At 41.3% G+C, this 23737-nt stretch overlaps 1 protein-coding gene across 1 annotated transcript in view; it reads right to left on the bottom strand.

Moving 5' to 3' along the window:
• The window catches only part of ANKFN1 (ankyrin repeat and fibronectin type III domain containing 1), a 522795-nt gene that overhangs the window by 70122 nt on the left and 428936 nt on the right, over positions 1-23737 (bottom strand). The window contains exons 9-11 of the mRNA XM_051825489.2: positions 10015-10112; positions 7195-7285; positions 360-467 (exon numbers count right to left, since the gene is read on the bottom strand). Of these exons, the coding sequence (XP_051681449.2) occupies positions 360-467; positions 7195-7285; positions 10015-10112 (297 nt within the window). The remainder of the gene's footprint in view (positions 1-359; positions 468-7194; positions 7286-10014; positions 10113-23737) is intronic.

Genomic DNA, 23737 nt, shown 5'->3' with positions numbered 1-23737 from the left:
CACCACCTAGGACTCTTGTGAAGGGACAATTCAAAGAGAAGAGAAGTAATGCATATGCTATTTTTCTTGTGCTTGTTTCCAAAATGTTACTTATATAAATAATCTGTATATATATATAAATATGTGTGTATACATATATATATACACATATATATGCATGAGAGAATGGGAGGGAAGGAGAAGGAAGTCTCTTCTAAGGGTTAAAGCAAGATAGTGCTGTAAAGTGATTCCAGATGTACAAATATTAATATCTCTTTCTCCCTGATGAATGAGAAGGTATGACCCAGCTAAGAAACTGCTAAAATTACCGGCGCCACAGAGACCTCAGTCGATGGCCCAGTGCAGATTTTTATCCTTACCCCGGCAACTGAAATGCTGATGAAGGGCTCGGACCTGCTGCAGCAGACCTTCCAAAACTTCGCTCTGTCCCTTGTGTCTGGGCTCTCTGTCGTCATAGTCTTTCCAGTCTATTGAACAAGAGAAACAAACAGAGTGAAATTTTAAAGCACAGGAGGCCTCTCCCATGCCCCGCCTCAGGAGCCGGAGTGTTGCTCCTACAACCCACAGGCTCCATGGATGGGCACCCAGCATACGCAGAGCTTGCTTGCAGTGCCAGGGATTTGGTAACTGCCATTGTTCAGAGCCCTATGCAAAATAGTAATTGTGGTTGATTTCTTGTGTTGGGTAGTTTTAAGGCAAGAGAAAATGGTAATGGAAAGCCAAAAGAAAATAGTAAATTTGGGGGTCCAGTCTCCCCTCCCCCATCTGCCCTCAACTTTGCAGCATCTCTTGTCCTAAGTTCCCCTGCCACACTTACAATGTGTACCCCAAGTCTCAAATGGATTTACACGGTAGGAAAGAAAGGGGTGGGAATGTGCAGACTAGATGAGATCCACAGTCCCAATGCTTTTATTGTAGGTTTCACACTTTTGGCCAAATTGACATTTCTTTCCAAGGAAAGAGTCCATGTCAGATGCCAAGAAATGGAAATCTACATTTTGCTGTAATGAATGTCTGCTTTGGTTAGCTGGCACAGCAACCCCTGTACATACTCTGAGCCACCAACCACCCTGTCTGCTCAGTCTCTAAATATACAGTATTAGCTTACATGGCAAATTTAAATTGCAATACCCACTGAGAGTTTTCTCCCCCTTCTATTTTCATTCCATTTGGCTATAATGATATCAAGAGTAATAACCCATATGGGAATAATGTCAAGATTGTAATTCTGCTGTCTCCAGCTTTTGATTTTTTTTAGCAGGTCCATCATTTTACTGTCCATCTCTTCTTCTCTCTGTTTTCTTTGCCCCTGTTTTTCTTTTTTGAACTTTTCAAAAGCAACAACTTTAAGTGCTTTTTCATTGAAATACTTTATCTGGAAAATGCTAGTCATTCTTCCCCAGAAAAACCAGTTAGTTCTCAAGTGTATCTTGGGCTTACAGTCTAGTTGAACAAGTTTCAAATTCCCCCCTTAACAGATTTATTTTAAAATATAGGGTCATCTTCATTAAGAAACCTAAGCAGAAGACATGATAGTTCACCCAAGGTCAGGGTTATAGCACAGTTAGGAGGAACACAGGTTCTGCAGTCAAACAAAGCTGGCTGTACATCCAAGCTCTTGCCTGCTAGCTCAGTGTCTTTAGGCAAGTTACTTAAATTGAAAGGGCCCTGTTCCCTAGCTGGAAAATGATGATGGTATTGACTTTGCAGAACTTTTGTGAGGATTAAATGAGAGGTGTGTTAAGTATCAGATACAATACCTATTGCATATCAAGTATACTACTCTAAATAATGTCTTAAAATGAAGAGAATCCATGATGGAAATACCATTTCTTAACCCGTTAGAAGACTAAAGAAGGCAGGGGGCGCGGGGTCTGAGATTCCTTAATTCTTCTTTCCCTTGCTCCATTATGCTCCCTTCTCTGTTTTACCTTTCTGACGACCGAGGCCCAGAGATAACCATTGCAATTCTATATTTTTCAGCTTGTTGGTGGCATATCCAGGACTACAACGTCATCTCATGACCATCTATATAGAATTCCTTTCATTGCACCATCAACAAGCTATTTTTTTCTTCTGAAAAGGAAAGTCAGACATTTGATTGGAGTTTCTGGGGGGTTGCTTTGTGGTGACCAACTCTGAGAGTTGCAAGGAGCTGGTTTATCTCTGTTCCTGCAGGCAAGAACTGTGACTTAATTTCTCTTTGCTTCAATTTTCTTCTTTGTAATATGGCCCTTTCTAATTTACTTTTAGGTTATTTGAGCTTTAAGAGATTAAGTAAAAGGGCCGGCACTGTGGCATAGTGGATAAAGCTGCTACCTGCAGTGCTGGCATCCCATATGGGCATTGGTTTGGGTCCCAACTGCTCCACTTCCAATCCAGCTCTCTGTTATGGCCTGGGAAAGCAGTGGAAGATGGCCCAAGTCCTTGGGCCCTTGCACCCATGTGGGAGACTCAGAAGAAACTCCTGGTTTTGGATCAGCTCAGCTCCAGCCATTGTGGCCATTTGGGGAATGAACCAGTAGACGGGAAGACCTTTCTCTCTTTCTGCCCCTGCCTCTCTGTAACTCTGCCTTTCAAATAAATAAATAAATAAATATTTTAAAAAAGCTTAAGTAAAGCACCACCCGGGTGCATATGAGATACTCATTAAATCTTAGTGAGAAACTGTGAATAGAAGTGTGATAGGATGGGATAGAGAAGAGTTCTGACTGGGAAATTTGAAAATGTTTAGGGAAATTAACTCCCAGTGGCCTTTAGACTATTTGTAGTGACCCTGCTATCCAAGCACAGTGAAATTCAGTTTGACCTCATGGAGTCCCAAGGGCCAGAGTAAGTTTGTTTTCTTAGTAGGATGAGTGTTCCTGACAAGATAAGCAAGCCTGGGTGCTTGAGGAAGATTCCTGAGTGGCTGAATTCCTATGTGGCCCTGAACATGCTAATACAGTCTACTGAGCATTAATTCTGCTGTTCAATGCAAAGGTAGATGAAATGGGTCTGACTCTTTGAGCTGATCCCTATTACATCAGAGGTGGGTTTGATCTGATGACTTTATGATACATTAGAAAATTACTGATGCTAAATTGCAGCCCAAGTGAGCACTGGACAGAATGCCAAGGTTTTTAGAAAGAATGAGTTTTTCACATAGATGTTTGGAAGGTTCTGGCGACTACATAAAATAGACTTAGGTATGAGGAAGAAAATTGAAAATATATTAAGAAATCAGGAACTTGATAGGAATAAACTGGGCATGGCAAGAAAAGAGCAGGTTTTGCCATATAATGCAGTTCACTGTTGTGGTACTGAGACACTTCTACATTGCTACACAATGTAGAACTTATATTCACAGGCAGTATCAGGGTTTTCCTCGTAACTCACAAAAGCCTGTCTGGGTCCTTTTCTCTTATTTGTACCGTACTATATAACCTAAGTCTATAAAAACACATTAAGACCTTTTGTAAAAATATAAAAAAAGTTTTATAGCTTACTGGAACATATTACTAAATTTCCAATTACTCTGTCATGTTAGGATTCATTATCCTCTAGTAAATACCTGGATACTGGGTGGTTACATCACCATGTCATACTCTGTTTATAAATAGAACAAGAGCATTTTTAGATTGTTCTCTCCAAGTAATATGGCCTTGTCTATAGCAACTATAACTACATATTAGGATTTCAGTTTTTTGGCCTGTTACTCTTCCGAATCAAACAGCATTATAGAAATGTTCAAATCAACATTGGAAATGTTAATTAACAAGTAATAAGTGATTCCTCCCAGTCTTGAATAATTGGTTTTATCATTTTAGAGACAGCAGTCTTCAAATGCACTGTCTCAAACATCCAACTTTTGTATGTTTACGCACCCGTGTGTAGATCCATATTTACATGGAGTATGCATTTGGAGGGAGTGCCCTCCTGTGTCACTTACAGATCCACCAAGTCTGGTATTTTTTTCTTTCTCCATCTACAATGCACACTTTTCTCTGACTCCATTTATCCCTGAATGAGAGTGATTCCCTTAGTATCTTAACCTTGCAATTCCCAGTGTGTCTAATAAACCTCCAATAAGAAAGAATATTGGAGAAACCCTACAAGACATTGGGACAGGTAAAGAGTTCTTGGAAAAGACCCGAGAGGCACAGGCATTTGAAGCCAAAATTAACAAATGGGATTACATCAAATTGAGAAGCTTCTGTACTGCAAAAGAAACACTCAGGAAAATGGAGAGGCAACTGACAGAACTGGACAAATTATTTGCAAACAATGTAGTTGATAAAGGATTAATAAAGGATTAATAACCAGATGATATAAAGAGATCAAGGAACTCCACAAAAACAAAACAAACAACTTAGTGAAGAAATGGGCAAAGGACTTAAATGGACATTTTTCAAAAGAGGAAATCCATATGGACAAAAGACATATGAAAAAATGTTCAGGATCACTAGCCACCAGGATATGCAAATCAAAACTACAATGACGTTCCACCTCACCCCAGTTAGGATGGCTCTCATACAGAAATCAACAAACAACAAGTGCTGACAAGGATGTGGGGAAAAAGGTACCTTAATCCACTGTTGGTGAGAGTGTAACCTGGTAAGACCACTATGGAAGTCAGTTTGGATATACTTCAGAAATCTGAATATGACCCCTGGGAATTTACCCAATGGAAATGAAATCAAATAAAAGAGTTATCTGCACCCCCATGTACATTGCAGCTCAGTTCACAATAGCTAAGACATGGAATCAATTTAATGCCTATCAACTGAAGACTGGATGAAGAAATTATGGGGATATGTACTCTATGGAATACTACACAGTAGTAAAAAAATAAAAATAAATCTTGTCATTTGCAACAAAATGAGTGAATCCGGAAAACATCATACTTAGTGAATTAAGACTGTCCCAAAGGGACAAATACCATATGTTCTCCCTGATCTGTGATAACTAATAGAGCACCTAAAAGGCAATCTGTAGAAGTGAAATTGACATTTTGAGAAGCAGTGACTTGAACAGCCCTTGTCTAGACTGTTGAGGAACATTTTTTTTTCTTGATGGAGAGGGACTTGGAATGGGAGAGTGGGGTGGGAAGGTTGGTGTGGTGAGAAGATCACTGTATTCCTAAAGTTGTACTTAAGAAATCTGTAATCATTAAATAAAAGGTTTCTTATGGGGAAAAAAAAGAATAAGTCTAAAGCCAGTTGAAAGAGAGAGAGAGAGAGAGAGAGAGAGAGAGGAAGAGGAGGGAGAGGGAGAGAGAGAGGGAGAGAGGGAGGGAGGGTGTCCAAGTAAGACTAAATCATCAAATTCGGGGGGAGACAGAGGCCTTGGAACTCTCTAGAAGCACTGGTGGTCCAAGGCCATGTATGATATATGATATAGGATAGCAATCTGAATCCACCAGAGGTGGCAGCCAGGCATGGTGAGTGGTTCTTAGTCTCCTTGTCTGCCTGATAGCAGAGCATTGATTACCGTAGTATAGGAGACAAGGCAGGGCCTTGACCAGTGCAGGTGTGAATCCTAGCTTAGCCATGTAGCAGAGTTAAGACCCTGGATAGGGCACCATCCTCTCAGATGTTGGCCCACATATATAGGTGCCTCTATGCTAATAGTTTCCTCATTAGTAAAATGGGTCCAATAGTAAAAACCATGTCAAGATGAGTTACATAGATTCAACAAGTGAATCCATGTAAAGTACTTAGATTAATGCCTTTCATATAAGATCATATGAATAGTGTCTCTGATTTTATTATGAGGCAGTGATAATGACAGTGATACTTATCCATAGACAGAAATATCACAGAGGGCTGCTGTGAGGAGCAAGAGAGATACTGACTGTGAAAGTTCTTCCTGTGCTGCCAGAGTCATAGTTGGTCTTGGGCAGAGTATTGTAAAACTTCAAAAATACACAAACATGTTACAAAGAATAAAAGAGCTCATGATTTCCTAATTCAAATGTCTACTGTTAAATGTTGGTTGTTAAGACACATGGACACACTCCACCTAATTACTGGCAAACCTACAGTTTCAATGCTTTGTGGGGAAGAAGAATCCATGGTTTGCATTATTATTTTTTTTTTAATGTAAAACTTATCCTGCAGGATTTCTTCTGTGCAGTGAATGGTTTTTTAGAACACCATTTTTAGTTGTTGTATTCTGTCCTGTAGTATGAATATGAATGTACTTTACTTAACCCTTCCATTGTGTTGCTCTGCTCACCACACATGCTATTTTGTTGTTACCGATACTCTGTTGCAGTGCTTATATATGTACATAATGTTTTGTATCCTATTTCCTCAGGTTAGAGTCTTAGATGTGTAATGATGGGGTAGAATGAAATTTTTTTTTCTCAAGGCAGTTGATATGATATGGCAAATTGTGTTCCATAAAGGATGTAGCAGTTTGGTCTCTAACAAGAAGCATTTTTTTCACTATCATGTTGGTGACTTTTTAAAAAGAAAATGAAAGTGGACTTCAGACCATGGGCTCATTTCAATGAAAAATCTATAATGTGGTATGTGTCTTGGAGGTATGTGTTCTAATTAATTAAATTTCCTGGTTAATAAAGAGTTACCAACATGTCAGGGTAAGTTATTAATCTAGACAATTAGAAGCCTTGGCTGGGTTTCTTGGCCTACACTACTACAAATGTTACAAGTTGTCATTTGTAGCAGAGTGCCTGTTAGCAAGGAAGCTGTCCTTCTGACAGAAGGTCAATAAGCAAGATTTGTTAGCTTTCCTTGCCTTAAGGACCCATGATGTCAGTGTGTCTGCTGTGTGAGGAAGAGGAGATGAGAACTGAAGTGGACCGTGTGTTCCCTGGGCTAGCCACTCCCACAGTGTCATCTCACTCCGTTGCCTCAAAAGCCGCTTGAAAGGGTATGATTAGACCCACTCTACAGATGTTGAATTGAGGCTCAGAGTTTAACTTTCAAAGGCCATACAACTGGTGAAATATACAAAGAATACCACATTTAGTCTTTCAGTTTCCAAATTCTCTTTCCTTTAACTCCACTGAGCTGCTTCCCCAGGAACAATTCTGCAGAGGAATCATTCATTATGTGGCCCAGATGTGTCCCTGAGATCTTGTTGGACAAAAAGCAGTGGGAGAAGGGAAAGACAATGGCACCCTGAGGATGAAGTTGGCCTAGCAGCCTATTGCCGTGCTGGAGAGAGTTCACAGCCACCACCTACTAGAAGGAGAGGCATATGCCGGTGTCGTGGTCTGAGCAGGTCCCCATCCTTTCATGTTGTAAGCTGAGACTTGAACAAAGTACTGTTGGCCCTGTGGAGGATGGAAATAATGATGCATCAGGCATTTTCTTTGAATTACTTTTTTGCCCAGCAAATGTCTATATCTGATGAACTCATTCATCCTTTTGGAATTCTACTGTCATACTTTATCTTTCTGGCTTTTTTTTTACTATTACATTTATATTTTATAGTACACACATTTGAAGTGCACTCTTAGTTTATATATACCTTTTTTTTTTGCAATCAGAATATCACAATTACTTTTTCTGACCCCTTCAAAAAATTACATACCAATATTTAAAAGTCACACAGTTCCACAAGATTTACCCAGAACAGCAATTCTCTGTCCTCGCCTTTTTCTACTTATTTTCCTGTCTTCAGAAGGAACAGTCATTTTCTATTTTAGTTGGTCAGCATTATTTAGAAAAGTAACAGGTTATTTTCAGATTAGTTCCTTAAAGACCTGATTCATTTTGTCTATTTGAAAGGTAGAGAGACAGAATTAATATCTTCTATTTACTGGTTCTCTCCCCAAAGGCCTGCAGTAGCTGGTGCTAGACCAGTCTGAAGCCATGAACTGGGAACTCAATCTGAATCTCCCACATGGCTAGCAGGGAATCCAATTACTTGAACCATCACCTGCTCCTCCCTGGGTAAGCATTAGCAGGAACATAGAATTTTAGGAGTGCAGCCAGGACTCAAACCCAGGCACTCCAACATGTAATGCAGGCATCCCAAATGGCATCTCACCCAGGGCCAAATGCCCACCCTAAGGTCTGCTTCATAGTTCTTCACTGTGAGCAGAGCCTTCATTGGTGGACAATTAGATTTTTGCACATTTTGTGCCACAATAGATAATGTTGTGATAAATGTCCTTTACTGAGCTGTTTAGATATTTTTAAATGAACTCTTAGAAGAGGCTTCAATTTTAAAGTCATTATTAAAATATTGGATTATATTCTTCAAATGTCTTTATGGCATTAACAATTAAGGAATTGTGTTTGCTCATAATCTTTTAAAATGTTGTGTGGTTTTATATTTTGCTTTGAGCACTTTTTTGTTTGATAAACGTAAAGGGGCATTTGAGAAACCAACATTTGATGAAACAGTGCTTGCAAAAGTTATAAAATGGTGTTTGAAGTTAAGCATGTGATTATAGAGGGGAATGAAATTATGTCTTTGCAAAAATTAAAGGAAAAAAAGGAAGTAAGGGGATTGAGAGAAGTATACTTACCATGTTAGAACTGTACCTATGACATATCTGAAATCTGTACTCTTTATATTAATAAAAATTAAAAAGTAGAATTTTTAAAACCTTTTTTTAGGGATTTAATAATATTGGCCTTACAATATTGTGAGTTATTTTTTTTACATTTAAAATGGGTTTTTATGCACCTCAAAGTTATAGAGAGTGTGTAGGAGTATAAATCTACTTCCAGGCTTTTATATGATTAAGAATAACTTCTGCCTTGCTCTCATTGGATGGTTAAGTGGAACAACTTAATCCACATAGAAATTAATTCAGATATTAGAGCAAGTCTAGATGGAGAATTTTTCATTTTTATCACCATATCAGTTTTTCTTTTAAGCAATGGAAACTCCCCAGGGTTCCTTCTGGCCCTCTTCCACTCTGTGAGCCAAGTGGTTGGCATCAGTCCTCTGCTGATAGCATCTCTGGGGGCCACCCACCCAGGGATTTGTTTGCTCTGGTAATCCATAGTTCTGGTCCCTGGTGTAGATATGCGATTAGGACTGAAAGTCAGGATTCTGTGGTGGTGACCCAACCACCAAGAATTCTATTAGACGACACCAGTTCAAACTTAAAAAGATGCAGCCTCATACAGTTTTAAATACTTGGATTTCACTATTATATTGTACAAACAACTGTTTTAATTGACTAACTTTTAAGAAAACAACAAAATGACCTGTCTACCTCTCCTAAATAAAAACCCTAAGATAATTATTTCAACTGGGCCAAAAATATGAAAGTTGACCTTAAAAAGATTTTGTTAAATTTTTTTATTTATCTTCTGCATTTTAATTATTTGAAGAAACACAGGGTTTGTTTCAGTTTGAACTGATTGTTAGATGTTTTTATTTTTTGCATTTCGTTTACTTGCATGGTACATAGTTCCATAATAATTAATGCTTGAGTTTAGATTGGTTAACAAATAAGCATGGCTGCTTCCAGTTTTTCATTCACAGTTTAAATTGGTTTAGGTTATTAAGACATGCATCTCTACCATGCATAGCTTTTTTCTTGTAGAGCAGATTTAGTTTTTTTTTTTTTTTTTTTTTTTTTTTTTTTAATGGAGGGGAAAAGATTTCTCTCAGGAAATTGTGTGACTCTGATTGATGACTGATCTCAGCTGAGGCTGTGGGGGTGAGGGCTAGACGGGGCTGCTATTTTTACCATCAGACAGGGAGTCAAAATTGGATCTCTCAGAGCCTTTGATCCCCCTGAAGATTAGATTGTGATCCAGAAAGCAGCAGCTTTCAAGGCTTGCAGGAGGCCAAGCTTTTTCTGATCTCCTTAGAACATGGCAGCTTACAAAGTGGTTCATGCTGTTTACTTACTCCTTTGTGAAATTCAGATTATGTATACCAGACATATCATGCTTAATGAGTGGCAGTTGTTAGCAGAGACTGGTGTGGTTGGCTGTGGTTTCCAGAGTAGGCATCTGCTGCCAACATCTCAACACAACATCAGTGATAGGGTAATGGGGGCAGTGGGGGAGTGTCTATTGCAGGGTCATTTACCATTGTCAGTCCTGTGATCGTGCATCTTAGGGTCTGCAGGTTATCCATGACAAGTTCTCCAGCCAGTGGAGAAAAGTCTTTAGATGTGCTCCATTCCACTGGAAGGACAGGGAGGGAGAAAGAGAGAGAGAGGGAGGTAAAAATTTAGTCTGGTATCAAGAAGCACCCTGGAAACTCTAGATTATAATCCATCTCAAAAACATTAAGTTTGTTCCCCTTGTCCTTACATTGGCATATCTAACCATCTTCCTTGGGATGTCAAGTTAGATTCCAAGTTTAGAATTTTTATTAAAGATTTATTTATTTATTTGAAGGAGTTAGAGGCAGAGATGGAGAAAAGTCTTCCATCTGCTGGCTCATTCACCAAGTAACTACAGTGGCCAGGTCTGAGCCAGGCCAAAGCCAGGTGCTGTGTTCAGGTCTCCCATGTGGTGGCAGGGGCTAAGTACTTGGGCCATTTTCCCAGGCTGTTAGCAGGGAGTTGGATTGGAAATGGAACAGCTGGGACACGAACCAGCATCTGTAGGGGATGCCGTCATCATAGGTAGTGGCTTTACTTGGCTATGCCACAACTCTGGCCCCTGCAATTAATTTTTTTAAAGAGCAGAAGGAAAGAAGTAATTCAATCTTGGTTGATACACCTTAAGTGGTTTTTGAACCTTGGCAGAGATAATGCATATTGTAATATGTACATTATGTGATATTTTTAGTGTGACACATAATTTATATTAAACTGTCACATGTCACTTAATGACAAGGATACCCTCTGAGAAATGTGGTGTTAGGTGATTTCATCATTGTGGGAACATCATGGGTGTGCTTAATACAAACTAAGCCAGTCTAGACATCTCTAGATGATATAATTTTTTATATGAAAGGCAGAGTTACAGAGAGGCAGAGGCAGAGAGAGAGAGAGAGAGAGAGAGAGAGAGAGAGGCTTCCATCCACTGGTTCACTCTCCAAATGGCTGCAGTGGCCAGAGCTGGGCTTAATTTGAAGCCAGGAACCAGGAGCTTCTTTCAGCTCTCTCAAGTGGGTGCAGGGGCCCAAGGACTTGGGCCATCTACTGCTTTCCCAGACCATGGCAGAGAGCTGGATCAGAAATGGAGCAGCCGGGACTTGAACCAGCACCCATATGGGATGCCAGCACTGCCCATGGTGGCTTTACCCGCTGTATCACAGCGCTGACCCCAGTGATATAATCTTATGAGACTGACATCATGTATGTAGTCTGTCCTTGACTAAAACACTTTACTGGGGCCAGCACTGTGGCACAGCAGGTTAAAGCCCCGGCCTGCAGTGCCAGCATCCCACTTCTGATCCAGCTCTCTGCTGTGGCCTGGGAAAGCAGTAGAAGATGGCCCAAGTCCTTGGGCCCCTGTACCCATGTGGGAGACCCGAAAGAGGCTCCTGGCTCCTGGCTTCGGATCAGCTCAGCTCTGGCCGTTGCAGTCATTTGGAGAGTGAACCAGCAGATGGAAGACCTCTCTCTCTCTGGCTCTACCTCTCTCTGTAACACTTTCAAATAAATAAAATAAATCTTTAAAAAAATACTATGCAGCAGATGATTGAATAGTATGGCCCTGAGGCCATTGCTGTATAAAGGTACCCAGGCACTTTATATGTAATAGTTTGTTGCATATAGAAGATAAATAGTTTACTGCATGTGAGATACAAAGGGCTCAGTAGGACATTCTGTTCTGTTCACTCCGCAAGTGTGGCTTCTGCTTCATCATTCTACTGAAAATGCCCTTTCAAGGTCCCACTGACATTCTCATCCCCACAAGGAAGTCTTCTGGAATTTCTTCCCAGTCATTTGACACCTTCTCCTTGGGGAAACATTTTCTTCCTTTAATGTCTTTGAGCCTGCTCCCTTTTTTCTCTTCTTATCCCCAGTAGTTTCTTCTAAGCTTTTTCATTGGTTTCTCTTCAGCTGTAGGTTCTGGAGTCTATGGCCAACCTGATCAATGCCTTTCTTCCCTGACATCCCCAAGGTGGATGTCATTCACAGTTCAGTCATCCTGATTCCAGCACTGCATTGTCCTGTGAAATCATTCTTTCATGACATTTTCCATTGGTTGAGAAAGCCATGATCAGGGAAGATAAATTGCATCATTAGTAAAGGTATCTTAAGTATCGTGCACATGTGGCAGGATTTGAGACAAACTGAAAAGAATCAGGGGCTTATGGAGCTTAAGTCATACAGAAACCAGTGCCTCCATGTTTTTAAACTTCATGATGACAACAGAAGGACCTGAAGTTTTAAGCTGTATTTTCCCTTTGGCACTTCACTTTAATACTTCAAAATCAAACCAGACCACTGCCACCCCGCTGGTCCTCCTGAAGCACTTGCAGTCAGAGCTGCTGTCCTTCCTTTTACTCCTGAGACTCCAACTTGCTATCTCCACTTTCCTGATATCTGCTCTGATCGGTGACAGCAGCCTCTCCTTGGGAATTCTTGCCATTTTCGGCCTCTTCAACGTTCTTCTGCAACCATCCCCTGGCTTTGGACACACACTTTAGCATCTACCATTTTGGCTATCTGTTTTTTAGGCTCTTCCTTCTCATCTCCTTTGATGTGATATTCCTTGATAGAGTGGTTTTTGTCCCTTTTTTTAGCCACATTTTCCCCTGGTGTTGACTTTATCTACTTTCATGGACACTCTGATTGTTGTTGTAGCCTTCCTCTTGAGCCTTAATTCCTCCTATAGGTTTCCACTCAACTGTCTTCCACACTACTTGAATGTTCCTTAAGTACTTCCTGTTTTTTCCAAAATATGCTTCTTCTCCAGCTTTCTCAGCTTTTAGCTAGGCATACCCAACTAACAATCTAGCCACATCCTTGCCTCCTTTTCCTGTAATTCCTCATCATCAGTTGGTCACCAAATCCAGTAGTTGCCACTTTTTAAAAATATTCATTTATTTGAGAGAGCTGTATACTGAAAGAGGGAGAAACAGGGAAAGGTTTTCCATTTGCTGGTTCACTCCCCAAGTGGTTGGAATAGCTAGAGTGGGGCGATCTGAAGCCAGGAGCCAGGAGCTTCTGGGTCTTCCATGAGAAGACTTGGGCCATCTTCTACTGCTTTACCAGGCCATAGCAGAGAGCTGGATTGGAAGTGGAGCAGCCGGGACTTGAGTTGGCATCCATATGGAATGCTGGCAACGCAGGTGGAGGCTTAGCCCACTACGCCACAGCACCAGCCTCTGCCACTTTTCAAATGCCCCCCGCTAGTTTCCTTTTCTCCTTCACATGGCAATTACCCTAGTACATGAATATGAACATCAACTCTGCCATAGGTTCCTAATTGATTTTTCTGCTTGTCTCTTCATTCTTACATACAGTCTAACTATGATGGCCTGAACTGTCATTTAAAAATGCAGATATTTGGTTTTCATTTTTCTATCTAAAATCTTTTCATAGTGTCCAGGTGTTTTGAGAATGTTAAGGAACATTCAAGTAGTGTGGAAGACAGTTGAGAATAAAATAAAATCTTCACAAGGCATTCATGGACCTTCATATCTTGTGCCTACCCTATGCCACTATCCTTATCTCCTGCTGTTTGCCAGAAGCAAGTCTTTCTTCTATAGGTCCCTGCCACTTGATTCTTAGGTGTACTTTTCTACATCTCTGCCTTTTGTTCATCTTCCAGTGTTTGCGTGATGAAACTCTACCAATCCTTTATCACCTAGCAAAATCAGCTCTAAATTTCTTAGGAATAATTAAATATTAAATTAAATAATTAAGGATACCTGTTTTTGTGTTCTCAAAGCTCCCAAAGCAGGGAAAAATGTCCCCCCCTTTTTAAAAAATTATTTATTTCAAAGAATTAGAGAGAGGGAGACAGCAAGAGTGAGAGCGCGAGAGAGAGATCAATTCACGTAGAGAAGAAAGGAGCTCTGATTATTTATGTAGTGAGGAGGGAAACAAGCTGAGCAGAAATCATTTTGAGAGCAACTGAAAATTCTAGGAAGGCAGCTAACCATGGCCTCTTAGCAAAGTTGTATGTAGATTGTTTATAGACTTGATAATTAAAGCTCTGAGAAAGTCACTTAGAAGCACGCTGCGAATCCCTGAAGAGCGGGAGCCATGTATATGAACTGTAAAACTATATAAAACTTATAATTTTAAGATAATGATCAGAGAAACTGTTTCTACTTAGGTTTGGGAAGTAGCAGGGTTTAATCACACAGTGGCTTGAAGCAGCTGACAACTAGCAAGAAAGATACCAGACAAAACCAAGGTATTCATGTTCCTGAAAATTTGGCTCTGGCTGAAATTGTGATTCACTGTATTCCTGCCTAGTAGCTATGGATGTTTAAAATTGAGTGCTTTGTTATTTTACAAATACTTAATATTTATCCAAGCTTCAAAAATGTGGATTCACTTGGGCAGTGCTATGGTTTGTGAGTTGTTCATTCCTTGCTAAAACTCAGGTTAAAACCAATATAATAGTGCCGACAGGTGGTAGAGCCTTTAAGAGGTGATTAGGTCATTAAGAAGGATTAATGCTTTCCTCCTGGGAGTAGATTACTCCCCATGGGACTAGATTAGTTACCACCAGAGTAGAGGCTTGCAAAGTGAGGCTGACTCTTGGGTTTTGTGTCATCCACACCCTCCCATTTGACTTTCCACTTGGTGCAGTGAGTTGAAACAGCACAGGGCCCTTACCGGCATCATGCTCATGAACTCTCCAGCCTCCAGAGCTGTGAACCAAAAGAAACCTCTTTCCTTCATAAGTTTTTCAGTCTGGAGTATTTTGTTATAGTGTCAGAAAATGAACTGAAACAAATCTATCTGAACAACAGCATTCCCTGATAGCAGCTATATAAAGCACAGGCCAAATACTGAAGAAGAAAAACAGCTGCATCAAGGTCTGGCCAAATCATGTGAAGTCCATAATGTGATGGAAAATGTCACAAAATCAGTGGCAAGAGTAGAAAATGCACATCTCGAAGTGCTCAGGTGCACAAGCAGAGAATATAGTTTAAAGCTCAGGTAAGCAACAAACCTCATGGTGCAGACTGGGATTCACACAATCTATTTTAGTATTAATACTCTTAAGTTACAGGACATCTTTTTGAGAGGTGAAGACTATTCAAAAGTAAAGTCTTAAAGATACTGTAGCCATGTCTCATTCATTTCTATTCAGTTAATTTAAAAAAAAAACACAGAACCTGGTATTCTGCAGATTTTCCCTAAAATCTCAAATGTTTCAAAGCCCATAGTTCTTCCATCCTGTCTAGATATCAAGAGCAGTATGCTGAAAAAGGTTCTTTTTTTTTTTTTTTTTTTGAGGTGGGGAGGTACCTCCACTTAGCCTCTTTAGTAGTCACTTGGCCTCAGACCCATTGTTTATGCTGTTTTCTCTCTTACTATACCCTCCTCCTCCAAAAACCCATTCTAGTCTATATTTAAACAGGCCCAGCTCAAAGCCTCTTCCTTTATGTGGCTTTTCCTGTCTTCCCAAGGGAAGTATTATTGCCAGTTTCCCCATAGCAATTACAATATGCCTCTTACATTGCACTTAATTCATTGTTTTGTGTTTCTGGGTTTTTTTTTTTTTAAGATTTTATTTATTTATTTGAGAGGTAGAGTTACAGATAGTGAGAGGGAGAGACAGAGAGAAGGGTCTTCCTTCCGTTGGTTCACTCTCCAAATGGCTGCAACAGCCAGAGCTGCACTGATCCGAAGCCAGGAGCCAGGAGCCTCCTCCTGATCTCTCATGTGGGTGCAGGGGCCCAAGGACTTGGACCATCCTCCACTGCTTTCCCAGGCCATAGCAGAGAACTGGAAGAGGGGCAGCCGGGCCTCGAACCAGTGCCCACATGGGATGCTGGCGCCTCAGGCGGAGGATTAACCTGCTGTACCATGGCGCCAGTCCAGTGTTTCTGTTTTTAAGACTGTCTCCTCTGCTGTCTGTAAGCTTTCTGAGGACAGGGACCCTGTCTGAATAATACGACTTTCCAGAGCACCTGTTGTAGGTCCTAGCAGTGTAGGTCGCTCAGGAAATGCTAGTGAATTGAATACTTTGTTCATGACTTTGGAATGCTTACAGTCTAAGGTAGAAATCTGATGCTGGTACATAGAGAATAAGAAAACTGTCAGAACAGAGAAAAATACAGTTAAAAAGAGAATGGAAGCTGTGCAGTTAGTGGTTGAGATGGTGATTAATTCCTGGCCTCCAGATTCCCGGCTTCCTGAATTCTTGACTTGTCTGTCCTGCCTCTCAGAAACCCAAAAAATAAAAGTATATTTCCCATTCCCTATCAGCTCTTCAGTGGAACCAAAACAGCATTCTTACTGGCCACACTCACCCTGGCGCCTTAGTTAATGAACGGAATTTGGCTAGACTGCCCAGCCCAGCACCAGAGCGTTATGAAATCTTCCCTCCATCCATCTCATTGTGCAGCTTCTACCCTTTCAGGCCAACCATAGCACTACAGAAGGAGGGTGGGGAGGATGTGCCGAGAAACCCAGACAGATCAAATGCAGTCATTTTTAGAGATGAGAAGAGGTGTCTTGCTACAGCATGAGCCCACTCAACACTTGTGGGTTTGCAGTTGGGAATGGCCATGAAAACTCTGGGTCTCAGAATTCTGTTTAGCACTGGCAAAATAGGAGGTTGGAACTGCTTGCATTTTTTTAATTTTAAATTCCCTTGGTAGTCCTAGGAGCAGGGGGCATGCATTACTTTCAAACAAGAATCTTTATTGTTTGCATAGCACACAGTCATCCAGTTAATTAGAAAAACATTTTTTTCCCAAATTAAATTTCCCTAGAAAAACAATGATTTGAATTAAGGGCAAAAGGCTTTTTTTTTTTTCGACTTGAGAAAAGCCATCTTGCACCCAGTACTTCTAGAAGATTAAAAGCAAAGTAGGATTTTGAAGGCTGTATTCATTTATTTATTGTCAGATTTTGCTATTGACAAAAATAATATGAGCTGTCTGCATATGTTGTGTGTGCTCTTTTAGTTTTGCTTGCCATGTGTTGGAGCTACACACAGACATTGCTAGCAAGCTGAACTCTAACTGTTTAGGTTTGGAAAATACAAAAGTACGTCACCTTGAAACAGGTCTGCTCTGCAGTCTGAACCAGTTACTTCTTAACTTCTCCCTTAGTAGTTACTATATTATGGCTCTTAGCCACACTGAAAAAAATAAATTTATTTATTTATTTATTTATTTATTTATTTAAAGGGCAGAATGACAAGAGAGATGGAGAGCTAGAGATCTTCCATCTGTTGGTTCGTTCCCCAAATGCCTGCTGTAGCCAGGGCTGGGCGAAGTTAAAGACAGGAACCAAGAATTCCTGCTGCATCTCCCATGTGGGTGGCAAGAACCCAAGTACTTGGGGGCATAATCTGCTGCTTTCCCAGGCACATTAATAAGAAACTGGGTCAGAAGTGAAGCTGGGATTCCAACCTAGGCATTCCAACATGGGATATGGGTATCCTAAGTGACATCTTAGCAGCTATGCCAAGAACCCTATCCCTGATTTTTGTATTTATGAAGGACTATTTAAAAAACTAAAAACCCCACAAAACTAAAAAAGAAAACCTGAACAAAATTCTCCCCCCCACACACACAAAGAATATAAGACAGAGACCATATAAGGCTTACAAAACATAGTATATTTACTCTTTGGCTCTAGACAGGAGAAATTTTCTGAGGACTGACTGGTCTAAGTGTTGGAGAAAATGTTAATGCTGATTAAAGTTAAAATATCTGTGGCTGTTTTTTTGCAAATTGTACAAAAATTGAGGAAATATTCTTGAAGTATTTGAAAACTCATTTGAGTCAATAAAGAAGTTGCTTATGTCATTGATGAATGAGTGAAGTCTTTATTGCTTCATTTTGTTTTATTACCTTAAAGTAAATGAAAATATATCAACATTTACATGGAAACCACACTTGTTTGCTAACTTGGATATAGTTGGCTATAGATTCTAGAATTCTAAAAAGGAAAAACATTTCAGGAAATAAGTAGGTTATAAGTAATTTACAATAAAGAGTATTATATATTTTATTATTATTATGCATCCTCTCTGTTGTCCAGATAACATTAAAGAAAATTCATTAAAGATAATATGAAGTTTTTAAAGACAGTAATAGACACAACAGCTGGGACTCAAAAATTGGCCGGCACCATGGCTCACTAGGTTAATCCTCCGCCTTGCGGCGCCAGCACACCGGGTTCTAGTCCCGGTCGGGGTGCCGAATTCTGTCCCAGTTGCCCCTCTTCCAGGCCAGCTCTCTGCTGTGGCCCGGGAGTGCAGTGGAGGATGGCCCAAGTGCTTGGGCCCTGCACCTCATGGGAGACCAGAAGTACCTGGCTCCTGCCATCGGATCAGCGCGGTGCGCCGGCTGCAGCGCGCCGGCCGTGGCGGCCATTGGAGGGTGAACCAACAGCAAAGGAAGACCTTTCTCTCTCTCTCTCTCACTGTCCACTCTGCCTGTCAAAAAAAGAAAAAATTGTGTTATACATTGTTTTCATTCTTAAAATAGGCTTAGGTGTTTGGGTATATGAATATATCTACAAAGTACTTCAAAAAGTTTATGGAAAAGTGGAATTAAAGGTAAGTATATTTTGGTATACACACAAAAAATGAAATCCATGCAGTTTTTTCATTATATAAACTTTCCACGAACTTTTTGAAAATCCTTTGTATACATGGATTACAAAACAGTTTTATACCACAAATTATTAATTTATTTATTTTAAAATGTATTTATTTATTTGAAAGTGTTAGAGGAAGAGAGGGACACACACACACACACACACACACACAGAGAGACCAAGACTTTCCATTGACTGGTTCACTTCCAAATGGCTGCAATTGCCAGAGCTGAGCCAGGTAGAAGCCAGGAGCCTAGAACTCCATCCAGGCCTCCTACATGAGTGGCAAGGACCCAGTCACTCTAGCCATTTTCTGCTGCTTTCTCAGATACATTAGCATGGAGCTGGATCCAAAGTGAGCAGCTGGGACTTGAACAATGGTGCCAGCAAAGCAGGTGGCAGCTTATCCCACTGTGCTACAACATTGGCCCCTAATATGTCTGTTTAATTAATTAGTTAATTTAAAGATTATTTATTTGAAAGAGTTAGAGGGCATGACAGAGATCTTCCATCTACTGGTTTATTCCCAAGATGTCTACAATGGCCAAGGCTAGGCCAACCAGAAGCCAGAAGCTCCTTCCAGGTCTCCCGTGTGGGTGGCAGGAGCCCTAATACTTGGGCTGTTTTCCACTGCTTTTCTCAGGCCATTAGCAGGGAGCTGGCTAAGAAGTAGAGCAGCCTGGACACGTACCAGAGCCCATATGGGATGCCAGCATTGCATATCTTGTCTTAACCTGCTACACTACAATGCTGCCCCTCCCCATCCCCCATATTAATCCTTTGATTCCATGTTTTCCATGGAACTTTTTGAAATGTGTATATGTGTCTTATCCAGGGAGCCAGTTTTTTTTTTTTCATTTTCCATTTTTGATTAACTGTATAGACAGAACAACTCTATACTAAGTAAAGAGTTCAAAAATTTGCATGGTAAAAAAAGTAAAAAACCAACAAAACAAAACAAAACTATCCTAACAGTTGAGACAAGGGCTGTTCAAAGTCATTGTATCTTGAAGCTAATTTCATTTCTTTTTTTTCTTTAGACACTTAAATTAACTTTAAAGAAGCACCTAAGAATGATACATCTTTTAGACATAGTTATAATACAACTCTTTGAGGACAGAGGTCCTATATGGGAAGTTAGTGCACAGTGACTCTTGTTGTTAATTTAACAATTAATAAACACTCTTATGTATGATGTCAGTGATCACCTGAGGTTCTTGACATGAGCTGCCTAGTCTATGGAAGACTTTGGAATCCCCAAACTCTGTCAGTATTTAGACAAGGGCATAAGCAAAGTGGAAGTTCTCTCCTCCCTTCAGAGAAAAGCACCTCCTTCTTTGATGACCAGTTCTTTCCCCTGGGGTCTCGCCCATAGAGGTCCTTCATGTAGGACATTTTTTTTCTACAGTGTCTGAACCAGTTGTTTTACATCATGCTGCTGTACAAAGGCTTGTGATTGCTTAGGCAATCTCCAGATGGTGGGTGTATTCTGACCAGTAGATTACAGTGTGAAGGCTGCAGATTTTTCAGGTGTAATTTAGGTAACATACTAGGAGTCAAGGAGGAGATTTTTAAAACCCATTTAGGAGCCGGGGCTGTGGCTCACTAGGTTAATCCTCTACCTTGCGGCGCTGGCACACTGGGTTCTAGTCCCGGTCGGGGTGCCGGATTCTGTCCTGGTTGCCCCTCTTCCAAGCCAGCTCTCTGCTGTGGTCAGGGAGTGCAGTGGAGGATGGCCCAAGTACTTGGGCCCTGCACCCCATGGGAGACCAGGAGAAGTACCTGGCTCCTGCCATCGGATCAGCGCGGTGCGCCGGTAGCAGCGCGCTGGCCGCTGCGGCCATTGGAGGGTGAACCAACCAACGGCAAAGGGAGACCTTTCTCTCTGTCTCTCTCTTTCTCTCACTGTCCACTCTGCCTGTCCAAAAAAAAAAAAAACAAAACAAAACAAAACAACCATTTAGGAGTTGGGAGCAGCATAGTGAAGAAATCTGGGGCAGTTACCATCTGGGAGATCTGCACAATGGCCAGACCTCAGGCCATAGGCAGCAGAGGACCATATCCTCTGTTAGTTCTTTCTACCTAAATCAGGATTGGCCAGAGGCTGGTATTGGACACAGCCTGCATGGTGAGCATTGTGGCCTTTCCTGAGTAGGCATAGTATGGTATCGTCAGGGGCTGACAGATAGAAACCTGAATGTTAATTGTACGCATGGCAGGTCATACCAGTCCAGTATTCCCAATGGCCTGCAAGAGCTGCACACCTAAATGGGACTAGCTGGGCCTTTATTATATTTTGTTATGTATAGTCATATTTCATTATACATTATATTTTATTTCATAATTAACTGGGCTTCATGAATGTGTACTTTTGGGGCTGTGGACTGAAAAATAGGCACATAGGTCCCTACTTCAGATAAGCTCAGCTTTTTCTTTTTCCTTGGAAATCACCATATCCATGTGTTGTATGATATCCAGATAGATTGACACTTGTTTAATTTTTTAAAGGAGAAACTAGCTAGACAATAGTTTCATTCATTAAAGAAGTATAATGTATTTAAAGACTGTAATGGGTGTAGCTGAACAATAGCAGCAACTCAGATGCAAGTGAGGATTTGAGATGTGCAGGCCCAGCTGTGCCCCATCTCCCTGGAGAGGAGGCCACGTTGGGCACCTCTTGCAAGGGCAAAGGATACTCTCCTGGAGAAGCTTCCTGAGTTTTTGTTTTGCTTTAGCAGTGATGTCCCTTGTTGCCTACAGGGAGAGAGCTATTGCTATTTTCCATTTCTAAAGGATACAAAGGCAGGATCCCTTGTTTGATATATACATACACACAAGGTCCAAGATACATGGCTGATTCACAGCTCTCTGAGCCCTGCTGGGCAATCATGGGATTAAAATAATCAGGCATGGGGGTAAGGGCACGTGCATCATGGCTTCCTGCCAGAGGATGAGCCTTCCTATAGAGAAAGGTACTTTTTTTTTTTATCCTTATTGTACCAATTTAAAAGGTCCAGTTTTCCTCCTTTTAACTCCTTGGGACAGGATGTATGCTGTATTGATCTTTGGATACCCACTCCCAGATTCTTTTTTTTTTTAAATTTGACAGGTAGAGTTATAAACAGTGAGAGAGAGAGAGAGAGAGAGAGAGAGAAAGAAAGGTCTTCCTTCCGTTGGTTCACTCCCCAAATGGCTGCTATGGCCGGCACTGTGCCGATCTGAAGCCAGGAGCCAGGTTCTTCCTCCTGGTCTCCCATGTGGGTGCAGGGGGCCAAGCACTTGGGCCATCCTCCACTGCCTTCCTGGGCCACAGCAGAGAGCTGGACTGGAAGAGGAGCAACCGGGACTAGAACTAGTGCCCATATGGGATGCTGGCGCTGCAGGTGGAAGATTAACCAGGTGACCCAGGGTGCCAGCCCCATCCCACATTCTTTGTAGAAGTATGGAACCAGGGCTCAGATGGAGTGTATCTGATCAATGTGTGGACATTAGTAAATGCAGGACAATCCTTATAGCTCCATTGTGCTCCTTGTGGGCTACAAAATAAGGACTCCTTTGATGGGCATTTATCTTTTATTTCTGACTGCTCCTTGCATTTACTCTGTACTCAGGGAAGGACAATCAACACCTCCCTCCCTCCCTCCCTCCCTCCCTCCCTCCCTCCCTCCCTTCCTTATTTACAGATAATTTTTTTTGACAGGCAGAGTGGACAGGGAGACAGACAGAAAGGTCTTCCCTCCGTTGGTTCACCCCCCAAATGGCCACTATGACCAGCGTGCTGCACCAATATGAAGCCGGGAGCCAGGTGCTTCTTCCTTGTCTCCCATGTGGGTACAGGGCGCAAGGACTTGGGCCATCCTCCACTGCCTTCCCGGGCCACAGCAGAGACCTGAACTGGAAGAGGAGCAACCAGGACAGAATCTGGCACCCCAACTGGGACTAGAATCCAGGGTGCCAGCGCCACAGGCGGAGGATTAGCCTAGTGAGCCGTGGCTCTCTTAATAAATAATTTTTTTTTTTGGACAGGCAGACAGTGAGAGAGAGACAGAGAGAAAGGTCTTCCTTCCATTGGTTTACCCCCCCAAATGGCCGCTACAGCCAGCACGCTGTGCTGATCCAAAGCCAGGAGCCAGGCGCTTCCTCCCGGTCTCCCATGTGGATGCAGGGCCCAAGTACTTGGGCCATCCTCCACTGCACTCCTGGGCCACAGCAGAGAGCTAGACTGGAAGAGGAGCAACTGGGACAGAATCCAGCGCCCCAACCAAGACTAGAACCCAGGGTGCCGGCACCACAGGTGGAGGATTAGCAAAGTGAGCCGTGGCGCTGGCCATTTTTTACAGATAATTTCAATCTTCATTTCTCTTAATAAATAATTTCATCATTTTTTCTTTCAATTTCTGTGAGATGGGTCAAGTAATTCATTCAGTAATTCTACACACTTTACAAGTTGTAGAACTGGGAATTAAAGCCAGGCCTTTTGGAACCCAAAACTCATTGATTCCTTCTTACTGAGGCTGGAGTCAAGTCCTCACCCTTGGTGATCTGGGCCTGCTCTTTGCGTTTCAATTTCATTGCACCTATTTGTTTATCCCCCCACCCCCACCCTCATTTAGATTCTCAATCATGCCAGGCTTCTTCCTTTCCCAGGAAATTCACATTTACTTTTCCTTTTGCTGGACATGCTCTTCTTCCTTTCTGACTCTCATTTTGCTAGTTATTTATTCCTTTTCTTTTAGTAATCAATGTCAATATCACTTCTGCACAGAAGTCTGCTCTGATCCCCAGGACAGTGTTATGTTATCTCTTAGAGCACCAAATACTGCTCCTTTGTAGCACAGTAATTGGCAATGTATCACTCATCTCTTTAATCCTGTGAACGCTATAAGAACACTGACTGTGTCTGACCTACCACTGTCATCCCCAACAGCCAGCACGTGCCATAGCATGTACGAGGCCCATAAATATCTGTTCAATTGATGATCGATTTTCTTCAGTTGCCATTAAATCTTATTTAAAAACTTTTATGATATATATATATATTTAAGGTATACAAGATAATGTTTTGATACATATATACATAGTGGTATGATTACTATAGTCAAT

This window comes from Oryctolagus cuniculus, chromosome 17 (genome assembly GCF_964237555.1).
Source record: "Oryctolagus cuniculus chromosome 17, mOryCun1.1, whole genome shotgun sequence".
In the NCBI taxonomy this organism is placed as follows: domain Eukaryota; kingdom Metazoa; phylum Chordata; class Mammalia; order Lagomorpha; family Leporidae; genus Oryctolagus; species Oryctolagus cuniculus.
Note: the sequence above shows the minus strand (reverse complement) of the source record. Positions and strands in the feature narration are given on the sequence as shown.